The sequence below is a fragment of the Cajanus cajan genome, chromosome 4, assembly GCF_000230855.2.
Source record: "Cajanus cajan strain Asha chromosome 4, NIPB_CcT2T_4, whole genome shotgun sequence".
Lineage (NCBI taxonomy): Eukaryota > Viridiplantae > Streptophyta > Magnoliopsida > Fabales > Fabaceae > Cajanus > Cajanus cajan.
Genome location: NC_138520.1, coordinates 63,084,948 through 63,095,853, shown reverse-complemented (window position 1 = coordinate 63,095,853; position 10,906 = coordinate 63,084,948). Strand labels below are relative to the sequence as shown.

General features: G+C 31.3%; 3 protein-coding genes across 3 annotated transcripts; 2 read left to right on the top strand and 1 right to left on the bottom strand.

The window, feature by feature from the left end:
- The first annotated feature begins 390 nt into the window (after nt 1-390).
- Nucleotides 391-1,399, top strand: LOC109789746 (3'-5' exonuclease). The gene has a single exon (XM_020348775.3). It carries the CDS (start codon nt 523-525, stop codon nt 1,216-1,218), a length of 696 nt encoding a protein of 231 aa, XP_020204364.2. The 5' UTR covers nt 391-522; the 3' UTR covers nt 1,219-1,399.
- A 5,734-nt stretch (nt 1,400-7,133) lies between these two features.
- LOC109789749 (uncharacterized) lies at nt 7,134-9,293 on the top strand. Its single transcript, XM_083072759.1, has 3 exons — nt 7,134-7,778; nt 8,092-8,769; nt 8,868-9,293. Exons 1-3 carry the CDS (start codon nt 7,134-7,136, stop codon nt 9,150-9,152), a joined length of 1,608 nt encoding a protein of 535 aa, XP_082928885.1. The 3' UTR covers nt 9,153-9,293.
- A 105-nt stretch (nt 9,294-9,398) lies between these two features.
- On the bottom strand, nt 9,399-10,347 carry LOC109789751 (3'-5' exonuclease). The gene has a single exon (XM_020348781.3). The coding sequence runs from the start codon at nt 10,205-10,207 to the stop codon at nt 9,536-9,538; it is 672 nt and encodes a 223-aa protein (XP_020204370.2). The 5' UTR covers nt 10,208-10,347; the 3' UTR covers nt 9,399-9,535.
- Between the last annotated feature and the right edge of the window lie 559 nt (nt 10,348-10,906).

Here is a 10,906-nt window from a genome sequence, read left to right as displayed (position 1 = left end):
TTTAAGGTATTTAGACTTTGATGTACTGGCTTTAATATTTGGTTAATAGTTGGTATGCTTGGACTTTAAATTTTAAAGGCATTGAGACTTAAATATTTCTATTAGAAATTTAGAATGTGTAAACTTTGTTATTTAAGACTTTGATTTATTATTTACAATGTTTGATGTTATTATTAGAAGTATATTTATATGATTTTATATTTTTTTCCTCATGTTTTCATAGGTTAAATAAAGGAAAAGAAATTCAAAATCTGAGTCAATATTCATTTAAACAATTTAGATTTAATTGGGCCCGCGGACTTATCCGTTTATCCGTGGGCTTCACGGGCCAGATACGGACTTGAAGATTTAAGTCTATTTATTTCGCGGACCGGATTTATCCGGCCCGTTAAAAATGCAGACTTCGCGGACCGGGCCTTAAACGGGCCGGACCGGTCCGCATACCCACCCCTACGCATTACACTCCAAAATCAAAACCCTCGTTCTCTCTCTCTCTCTCTGAATCTTTCTTGGTCTGCAAGTATGATTGAGGTGGTGGACGAAAACGGCGTGCCTCTCTGGATGCGAAACCGCAACCGCAACCGCGTGGCCTTGGTCAACGTGGTCGACCACTGTCTCCCCTACGAAACCCACAACCTCTACGACGTCACTTTCCACACCCACACCATCCGCACTCTCCTCACCTCCTCCCCCTCCCACGTCGACTCATGGCTCTCCGACAACGCAACCAACCGCCGCGGACTCATGGTGGGCCTGGACATGGAGTGGCGGCCCAACACGCAGCCCAACATGCACAACCCCGTGGCCACCCTCCAACTCTGCATCGCCAACCGCTGCCTTGTTTTCCAAATCCTCCACTCTCCCTCCATCCCGCGCTCCCTCGATTCCTTCCTCGCCGACCCCGCTGTCACTTTCTTCGGAGTTGGGATCCGTGCGGACGCCGAAAAGCTTCTCCAGGACTACAATCTCCACGTGGCCAATGTGCGTGACCTTCGCCCCCTCGCAGCGGGGAGGCTCGGTGACCGTGCCTTGAATCAGGCTGGGCTTAAGGCATTGGGCCTCCGCGTGCTGGGCTTGGAGGTTCAGAAGCCCACGCGGATCACCATGAGTAGGTGGGATCATCGCTGGCTCTCTGCCGAGCAGGTTCAGTATGCGGCCGTGGATGCTTTTCTCTCCTATCAGATTGCATGCCTGTTGAGTGTTGGTGCCGTTTGGTAGCTTCTCGTTTCTCACTGTCTTACCCTTCCAATCATGCGTTTCGTTTCTTTCTAGGGTTTTTTGAATTTCTCATTTCTGCCTGTTACCATCTCAATGCTTATTTTCACCTTTTACTCATCACCATGATCATATTATTCCACGCTTTTATGCATTCTTGTGCTTGTTACTTACTGTTATTCCATATTTGTGTGTCTGATTTGCTGTGAGTGTTTACTTACTGTTATCGCATATTTGTGCTGAATTATTGACGATTAGGAATGATGGGAATGGAATTTTAGGTTTTTTACTTTAATGATAAATAAATCTTGTGATAGTGTTTTTGGCTCAACTATCAACGGAGTGAAAAAAAGTTGCTTTCTTTTTCTTTTCATTAGAATGTATTTTTAATTTAAAAGTAATTTTAAATTGATGTTTAAATATGTGGTAGGGGTTGATTTACCTTTAAGCAAAGGGTTTGAATCTTGTCAGTCAGCTATTCCACTCTTTGAGTTATCTCCAACGTAGCGAGGTGGATACTCCCAGAACAAAAAAAAAATTGATGTTTAAATATACACATTAAATTTAGTTAATATGCTGGGAGTTGAGTAGGTTTTGCAGACCCACGATCTGAATGCCTGTGTAAATAAATAAATATTAAAAAATTAAATTGTTTAGAAATATGTGTTTAATTAATTTTCTATTTTTTTATAAGTAATTCTAAGTATTTCCTGTTGTGCTGATGTTTTTTACTTTTGTCTTCTTTTTACGTATTTATTTATAGACACGATAGAAAAATATTTTTATCTTTTTATCATTTATATTTAGATTTTACGTTATCAATTATTTGCACTGTATTTATTAGCTTCAGTATAAAGGTTTTGCGGTTATTCATTATTCTGTTATACATTGAGTTCGACAAAAGCAATTATTTGAAAGTTGAAAAAATAACTGAAAATTAGAAGAAAAATAATAATTTCAGCATAAAGTTGCCAGTGCAAATTAACAGTTGAACTAGTTATAATAAATATAAAATGATATAATATTATATATATATATATATTAATATCTTTCTATTTTGATAGGAAAATAATTTTTAAATGGTTAATTGATTATTTCCTCAAAATTTTTAATTGATTTTTGACTCTTATTTTTTAAGAGGCCAAATTAAAATTAAAAATAAATAGCATTATAATCTAATGTCTAAAATAAATAATGAAAAAAGGAATAAGTTTTTCAATAGTCGATTAAATTCGTTTAGTGAAATCATTTTAGTAGAACTAGCAACGCTTATGGTTTTCTACTTGAATATGTTTAACGGGGCTCTTTTAAAAATATTTTACGTAAATGTGGTTGTTTTGTAATTAATTACACTTTTAGGGCTGTTTATAACGGTGTCGCTATGGTTCATAGTGACACTCATGTCATGTGACATTTTTTTTTGCTTAGGTTGGGCTGGAATGAGCCACACTAGTATTGCTATAGGCTGGGCCAGCACACTTGATGGACTAACAAAAGTAATGTAGTCTATAGCGACATTGTGTAAGAAAAAAAACCAAAAATAATAGAGATATAAAATAAAAATAATAAATTGAGTTATTTATTATATATTTATAAAAATAAAATTAAGTTTTTTAAAAATGTAATTTTAAATTAAATTATATGAATTTTTTAAAAGAGGCGTTATGGGTCATAGCAACTTGGTGTCGCTATGGGTCATAACGTCAAGCATTTTGTATAATTTTATTTTTTTGCAAATATTCACGTTTTATTTTTAAATTTTTGTTTTTAAATTTTTAATTAAAAGTACACGAATTAAATAATTTAAATAAATTTATATTATTATATGTTAAATTAAAGAAAACTGGGAAAAAATAAGTAAGTAAAATAAAAATAAAAAAATTGGAAAAATAGGTGTCGTTATGAGCAGCGACACTATTTTTGTATATTATTTATTTTATTTATTTTGTAAATATTAATATTTTATTTTAAAAACTTGTTTTTTATATTTTTAATTAAGTTTATTTTAAAAAATATTTACTTAAAAACTAAAATAATTTTAAAAAATGGTGTGAAAGTACATTATTATTCTAGCCTTTATTTTCGGAAAGTCTACTGTGAAACAAAAACGATAAAGCAAGCATGTGCCCCTCACGAGACACAACAAAGCAAACAAAAGAAATCGCGATCCGTGGCTTCTTCCCACAATCCAATCTAATCGTCCAAAAAATCCCAATCAACACTCAAGAATGCCCCACACACCTCGCCACGGATCGCAAATGAAAGCCGTCGATTCCCATCCCCTCCAACGGCCACTATGCAACGAAACCCCTCACGATTCATACCCTTACAATGCAATGAAAGTGACGTTATGGCCTATAGCGGCTTTGTGTCGCTAAGTCGCTATAGGCCATGGTGCAACTATTTTTTATGTTATCTTTTTTTAATTATTTACTTTATTTCTTTTTTTACATTTTAATTTATATTATAAATTTAATATAAATTTATATTTATATATTTATCTTTTCTGTAATTTCTTTATTTTATATATATATATATATTTTTTTTTTCTTTTTTATGTATTTAAGTATTTATAAAAGTGGCACTATGGCCTATAGCGATTTTGTGTCGCTATAAGCCATAGCGCCACTATTTTTTACATTTTTTTTTAATTATTTACTTTATTTTTTTTTCCACATTTTTATTTTTATTATGAATTTAATATAAATCTATATTTATATATTTATCTTTTCTTTACTTTCTTTATTTTATATATATATTTTTTTCCTTTTTATGTATTTAAATATTTATGAAAGTGGCGCTATGGCCTATAGCGACATTGTGTCGCTATAGGCCATAGGCCACTTTTTCAAATTCGTTTTTTTTTAAACTATTTATTTATTTTTTTAAAATTTTTTTAATCTTATATTAAAAATGTGATGCTGTAGGTTATAGCGACTTAATTGAAGCCGTTTTGTGTCGTCATAGACTATAGCGACATTATCAATATGGCTCTTATGGATTCCCTGGGTTAAAAAAATTCACGTGTCACGGGTGTCACTATGGCCCATAGCGACACCGTTGTAAACAATCCCAAAGGTGTAATTAGTTACAAAACAACTCCATTTGCGTAAAATATTTTTAAAACAATACCACAATGGTCAATCAACCGTTTCAATTCTATCACTATTTCGATTTGAAATAAATATTATTAATCCATATTTATCTTCATGGATTACTATTCGAATGGTTATATTGGATTTCAACATTATCTAAATCGAGCATAAAACACTACTCTTTTTTTTCATATTTACCTTTGATAATTAATGTATGTTTACTTAATATTGTGTCTATTTATTTCTAATATCTACTTATTTTTTCTCTAACTATTTATGTGAAATTAATGTTGCATTTAAAAGGATAATATGTTTCTAATGAAATATTATAAAAAAAATAGAGGATAGAATAGGAAAGCAAGTAATAAATATTTTTGAAAACTAAAATTTTAATCATTTTCTTAAGTTCCGTGTAAAACTTTAAATGACTATGAATAAAAAGGAGAGGGAGTATATGAAGAAAATGAAAAGAACAAGAGTTAAGTAATAAGAAGAAAAGTATGATTAGTATTCCTCACTACCACCTTTGCAATTGAGATTATAAAAATTCATCAATCTCTAAACAGAGACTGGTCTTGTAACGTGAGACACACTTTTAGAAAAGTAAACAAATGCGCTTTATGCATGGGAGCATGGGTGGCTTACTATTTTCTATAACATCTAGAAAATATATAAATGTGATAGCTTAATTTGGTGAACATATAATTTTTATTTTACGATCTTATCTTTTAATTTTTAAATAATAAATTTAATTATTTTTTATAAATATAAGACTTAAATTCTAGACCTTGAAATTTGAATATCAAGTACAACATTTGGTGTAACATATATAAGATAATAGTTTTTTTTATGTACATATTTTTTTTATATGATTTTATCCTTTAATTTTTAAATAAGAAAAAATAATATTAAAAAGTAACTTTTCTAAACACAAGATTCAAATTTGAGATCTTGAGGACTGAAAACTAAATACAAAACTAGTTGATCTAACAAATATTTATAATTTTTAAATACTTTTATTAAATATAATATATATAAAAACAATAATTTGATTTAGCGTACACATTTTTTAAACGATTTTATTTTTTAAATAATAAAAAATATTAAAAATTAACTACTTTTACAAGTACAATATTTGAATTTGAGACCTTGATATTTAAGGATCAAATACAACACTAGTTGATTTTAACAAACATTTGTAATTCTTTAATATCTTTATTAGATAAAATATAGAGATACAAAATATTTTGACTTTATTGTTATTATAAAAGTCATACACACACACACACACATATATATATATATATATATATATATATATATATATATATATATATATATATATATATATATATATATTATATTTGAATATATAAATTATATTTAAAATTTATATAAATACATATGTTAAATAGAGTTTTTTACTCAAATAATATATTTTTTAAAAAATGTTGCCCAAATAGCAACTTTGCAAATTTATTTCCCCAACTAGCATCATTTACTGTTCACTGTTTTTTTTAATTTTTTTCGCGCGTTTCGAACGGCCTGTTCTGCAACCAGAACGTGCCGTTCTGCTTGAACATGCATTAATTTTGCAGAGTTGATATTTGGAAAATAAATTTGCACAGTTTCTATTTGGGTAAATATTTTTAAAAATATATTATTTGAGTAAAAAAGTCATGTTAAACATATATATATATATTATATTTTTTACAGTAGTATATAAATTATATTTTAGACTTATGATAAATAATTTTTATTGCGGCATAATATATTATTTTTATTTATTGATAACTTATTTTAAAATATTAAATTTTAATTTATAAATAATTATGATAAATAAAAATCCAATCTAATAAGTTGAAGAAAAAAAATTCTAAAAATCCTCTTATCAAAAAATAAATACAAAAAATAATTTTTTGTAAGATAAAAAATCATGTTTAATATACAATGACTGAATTAGAAGATTTTCTTAGATACGTTGTTTTTATTTTGAAAAGCAAAAATGCAAGTATTAGATTTAACACAAGATGTACCCAGGTTTACTGGACCTCCTTAATCTTAAAACACAAGGAAAAAAAAAACCTTTTCATCACAACATGTATGCTTTTTTTTTTTTAATGAGAAAAAAGGTTATACATTATTAGTGTAATATATGTTAAAAATAAAATGATAGAATGAAGTATCAATTTTTTAAGTTATATATATATATATATATATATATATATATATATATATATATATATATATATATATACTGTAAACTTGGCCTTTTGGGGGAAATTTAAATTCAATGGTTAAACATATAAAAATTTCTTTTGAAAAATTTATTTTATGGCAATATGCCATTTTATAAAATTTGATACTTAATAGGGGTATCAATTATTCATGTCATCGTATATTTGCTTAGTAAAAGAGTGAGGATGAAGCCCAATAAAGAGTCTTGCACCATTTGAACGAGTTAGGTTAAAAAAAAAATTTAAAATAATCAGTGAAAAACATAACATCGCATTTAACTCATTAATTTTTTTATTTATTATTTTCATATGCTAGTACAACATTTTGTTGGTGTCTCTTGGATATTCGTTAATTCATTGTTATTGTTTCATGTTTTTCAAGGAATCAGCAAAATATATGCTAGTACAACCATGCCTGTGATTTTTAAACGGTGTAATTAATGATATTTTCCTTTTCAAAGTCGTCTAAAAACTAGAACACACGAATTAAATATATGAATCTTTTCAAAAGACAATGCTCTATAAGTAGATTTCCGCAAAGGTAATCTGTGATTGTTGAGTGCCTCTGTGATTTGTAGAAGCTACAATGGTTGCAAACACATCACGATCGAACAAACAAGACCACACATTTCTCCTAAAAGTCTTGGTTGACAAAGAGAAAAATAAAGTTGTGTTTGCAGAGGCAGGAAAAGATTTTGTAGATGTTCTTTTCAGTTTCTTGACATTACCTTTGGGGACTATTGCTAGACTAGTGGCTAAGGAGTCCAATGTGCACCCAGTGAAAGTTGGTAGTTTGAGCTCGTTGTATGAAAGTGTGTCACATCTTAAAGAAAAATATCTATGGTCAGAAACGTGTAGAGAAATGCTACTGCATCCAAGGAACTCTATGGAACATTATTGCCAACGACTGAAGCTGAATATTGACGACACTGAGCCCAAGAAGTACTACTTTTGTGAGAAATGGTTGACATGTAGTATAAACCCTTCCCTTGTGAGTACTTTTAGGAATCAACGATGTCGTTGTGGAAAACTAATGAACAGGGTGGTGAGTTCCTCAGCTGAACCGAATTTACAAAATGGATTTGTAAAGGAGACTGCTTCTTTTATCGTTTCTGATGATCTTCATATAATGCCTAATGTTTTTGGAGCAAGTGTAAATGCGTTTAAGAGGCTTGGAGTTGAACACATGGAAACTGTTGAGGAACAAACTGTGGATATCAGTAAGAAGGAGGTTTGTTTTCTCAGTTTGGTTGTCATTATTTAACATGATTATTCTATAATTTCATAAATTTTACCTTTTATTTCCTATAATAAAAAAAATGTTTTATTTTAGTCTATTCATACTATTTTTGTTCTCTTCATCTTTTTCACGTTTTGCTGTAAACAATAAAAAAATAAAAAATAATATAGGCATAAACTAAAATATAATGTTTATAATTATAAAAATTAAAAGGTAATATTTATAGATGTTGAAAGGGTAATTATACTTCTTTTTTTTTTTTTTTCATTGTTTCTTATCATGATTTGTTTATATTTGAGTGTAGGTAGTGGACTTGCTCAAGTTTTCATTGATTTCAAAGACCCCTATGACAGACTTAATCTTAGGCAAGAAACAAAATCTTGATTATTTTACCCCAATAAACCAAAACCAGTTTGAAAATGGAAAAATAGCATCTGAGGAGGGTGTTAGGCAAATGGTTGTAAAAGTACAAATAAGAAAATCAGATAGTAAGATTCTGTTTGCTGAAGCAGAGGAAGAGTTTGTAGACTTTCTTTTTAGTTTTCTCACTTTTCCCCTGGGAGGAGTGCTTCACATGCTTGAAGGATTTTCTTCTGTGAGCTGCATGGATAAATTATATGGGAGCATGATTGAATTGTGTTCAGACAGATATTTAAGTTCAGAGGGACTCAAAGACAAACTAGCTAAACCTCAATGTGCTCCCCAATTTAATCTCAACAACCAGATATTACCAATTGGGGCAGAAAGCTTGCCTCTGACTTATTTATTTTGTGGTTGTTCATTTAATATTGTTCATCCTAAGTCCTCTACGGGAGAATTTTCAAGTCTTCTTGGATTTGTGAGAGGACCAGCAACGTACATGGTGACAGATGACTTGGTTGTGACTCCAATGTCTTGCATTTCTGCTGTTTCATATCTAAATACACTAAAAGTACCACTCTCTGACTTAGAGGAAAGGGTCATCACAATTGGTGTGAAGGAGGTAAGACACTGTATGAGAGGCTTCTTTCATAGCATGTTGACATGTTTGTATAGTATGATATTACTTCACAATTCACACTGTTTGATTGCATGGTGCAGGGTCTTGCAATACTGAAAGCTTCTTTGACCTCAACAATTGCTTTGACAGACGGTTTGAAACACTTCATAAAATCCACTGACGAGGAGAATGGACTAATCACTTCCATCTGGTCTTTAGTTATAGACCAAATTTTACAAAATGTTTTGCGATTCCGATTTTGGCTGCAACATCGTGGCTTTTGGGCTCTTACCGACAACATGATAACCATAATTGTGGCTTCATCGGTAACGTTTATCTGCAAAATCAAAGATCGCTTCGAAACTATGACCGCAACGGCAACTTAAAAGCTTGGTTTTAGAAATAGAGTCGTGGGTGTTGCATAACACAATTGTACGTATACTATAGCCCTAGCTTTTCAAATGTCATGCTTTGTATGTGTTCATGGACTCCATTTTATCAAATATAAGACTGGTTAATTTTTTTTTTTTTTTACTTTATCTTTTAATTTTTATTGTTTAAAATGAATTTTTTATTTTTTATATTCATCACACTCGGTCACAGCTGGGTTTGGATCATGGACAGTTCATAGGTAACAGATAAGTAACGCAGTTTAATTGTAGCAAAACAAATAAACTCACAATTTACTTTAGGCATAATGATAGTAAAAATTACAAAATTAAGAAAGAGTATTAAGCAAGTGATAAGAATTAAAAGACAATAATAATAATTAATTAGAAGAAGTCAAACGGCGGGCAATCTCATAAGAGAGAAAGGCATCAACTGTGGCATACTGAACCTGATCAGAAGTGAGCCAAGGATTATCCCACCTACTCCTGGTGATCCTCTGGGGCTTCCGAATCTCCAGGCCCAGCACTCGGAGGCCCAATGACTTAAGCCCAGCACGGTTCAACTCAGGTTCACCAAGCTTCTCCGCAGCGAGGGGGCGAAGGTCACGGACGTTGACCACATTGAGATTGTAGTCTTCTAGAAGCTTCTCGGCGTCCTCCTGGATCCCAACCCCAAAGAAAGTGACGTTGGGGTCAGCGAGGAAGGAGAAGAGTGAAGGAGGGATGGCGGAGTGGATGATCTGGAAAACGAGGCAGTGTGGGCCCACGCAGAGCTGGAGCGTGGCCACGGGGTTTTGCATGTTTCGCTGGGTGTTGGGCCGCCACTCGATGTCCAGGCCCACCAGGAGGCCGGGCCGGTTGAGGGCGTTGTCGGAGAGCCAGGAGTGGACGAGGGAGGGGTCGGAGGCCAGGAGGGTGCGGATGGTGTGGGTGTCGAAAGCGACGTCGTAGAGGTTGTGGGAGTCGTAGGGGAGGTAGTGGTCCACCACGCTGATCGCCGCCACGCGGGTCGAACTCATAGGCATGGCGTTCTCGCCTTGCAGCTCTAACATCGTATTGTTGCCGATCCAAGAGAGGATTTGATTTTGGTTTTGATTTGGGTGATGATACTATTGTGTTTGTGTGAGCCAATTGGAATCTTGGATTGTGCGTATTTGAAGCTAAACTTTTTCCGGAATAATTAAAATATTCTTTATTCGAATTTTAGGAGACATGGGCCATCTTCTTCTCTTGTTGTCGATTACTTATAGGTCACCGGGATGGAGCCTTCAGAGCTTTACCAACAACCACTTTATCTTTTTCTTTCTTTCTATAAAGTATTATTAATTTATTATATCATTCATTAGAAGATAAAATATTTATCATATTTTTTACTTGATTTTTCTTAATTAAAAGATTTTTTAACTTTTTATCTGATCATTTTTATTTATCATATTTTTTATGAGTTACATTTCAATTTTTTTCGAACAAATTAGCGATATCTATTCTACATATATTAAATACATTATCTAATATAAAAAAAAACTTTTAAATTTTTTTTATCTAAATTAATTTTTATTTATCATAATTACTAAAATTTTACTTTTAAATTAAATATTTATTATATATAATTAAAATACATGATAAATTATATATACAAATAAATATTATATTCAATTATACAAATTATATATCAAATTTGTATCAATAAATATTTTTTAAATATATAAATTATTTTGAATTTATAATAAATAATTTATAAGATTATTTTT

Excerpts from the sequence above, each read along its gene's own strand:
- LOC109789749 (XM_083072759.1), top strand. The coding sequence starts at position 7,134 with ATGGTTGCAAACACATCACGATCGAACAAACAAGACCACACATTTCTC. Across the intron at positions 7,779-8,091 it reads TGGATATCAGTAAGAAGGAG|GTAGTGGACTTGCTCAAGTT; the intron begins GTTTGTTTTCTC and ends ATTTGAGTGTAG. Across the intron at positions 8,770-8,867 it reads TCACAATTGGTGTGAAGGAG|GGTCTTGCAATACTGAAAGC; the intron begins GTAAGACACTGT and ends TGCATGGTGCAG.
- LOC109789751 (XM_020348781.3), bottom strand. The coding sequence starts at position 10,207 with ATGTTAGAGCTGCAAGGCGAGAACGCCATGCCTATGAGTTCGACCCGC.
- LOC109789746 (XM_020348775.3), top strand. The coding sequence starts at position 523 with ATGATTGAGGTGGTGGACGAAAACGGCGTGCCTCTCTGGATGCGAAAC.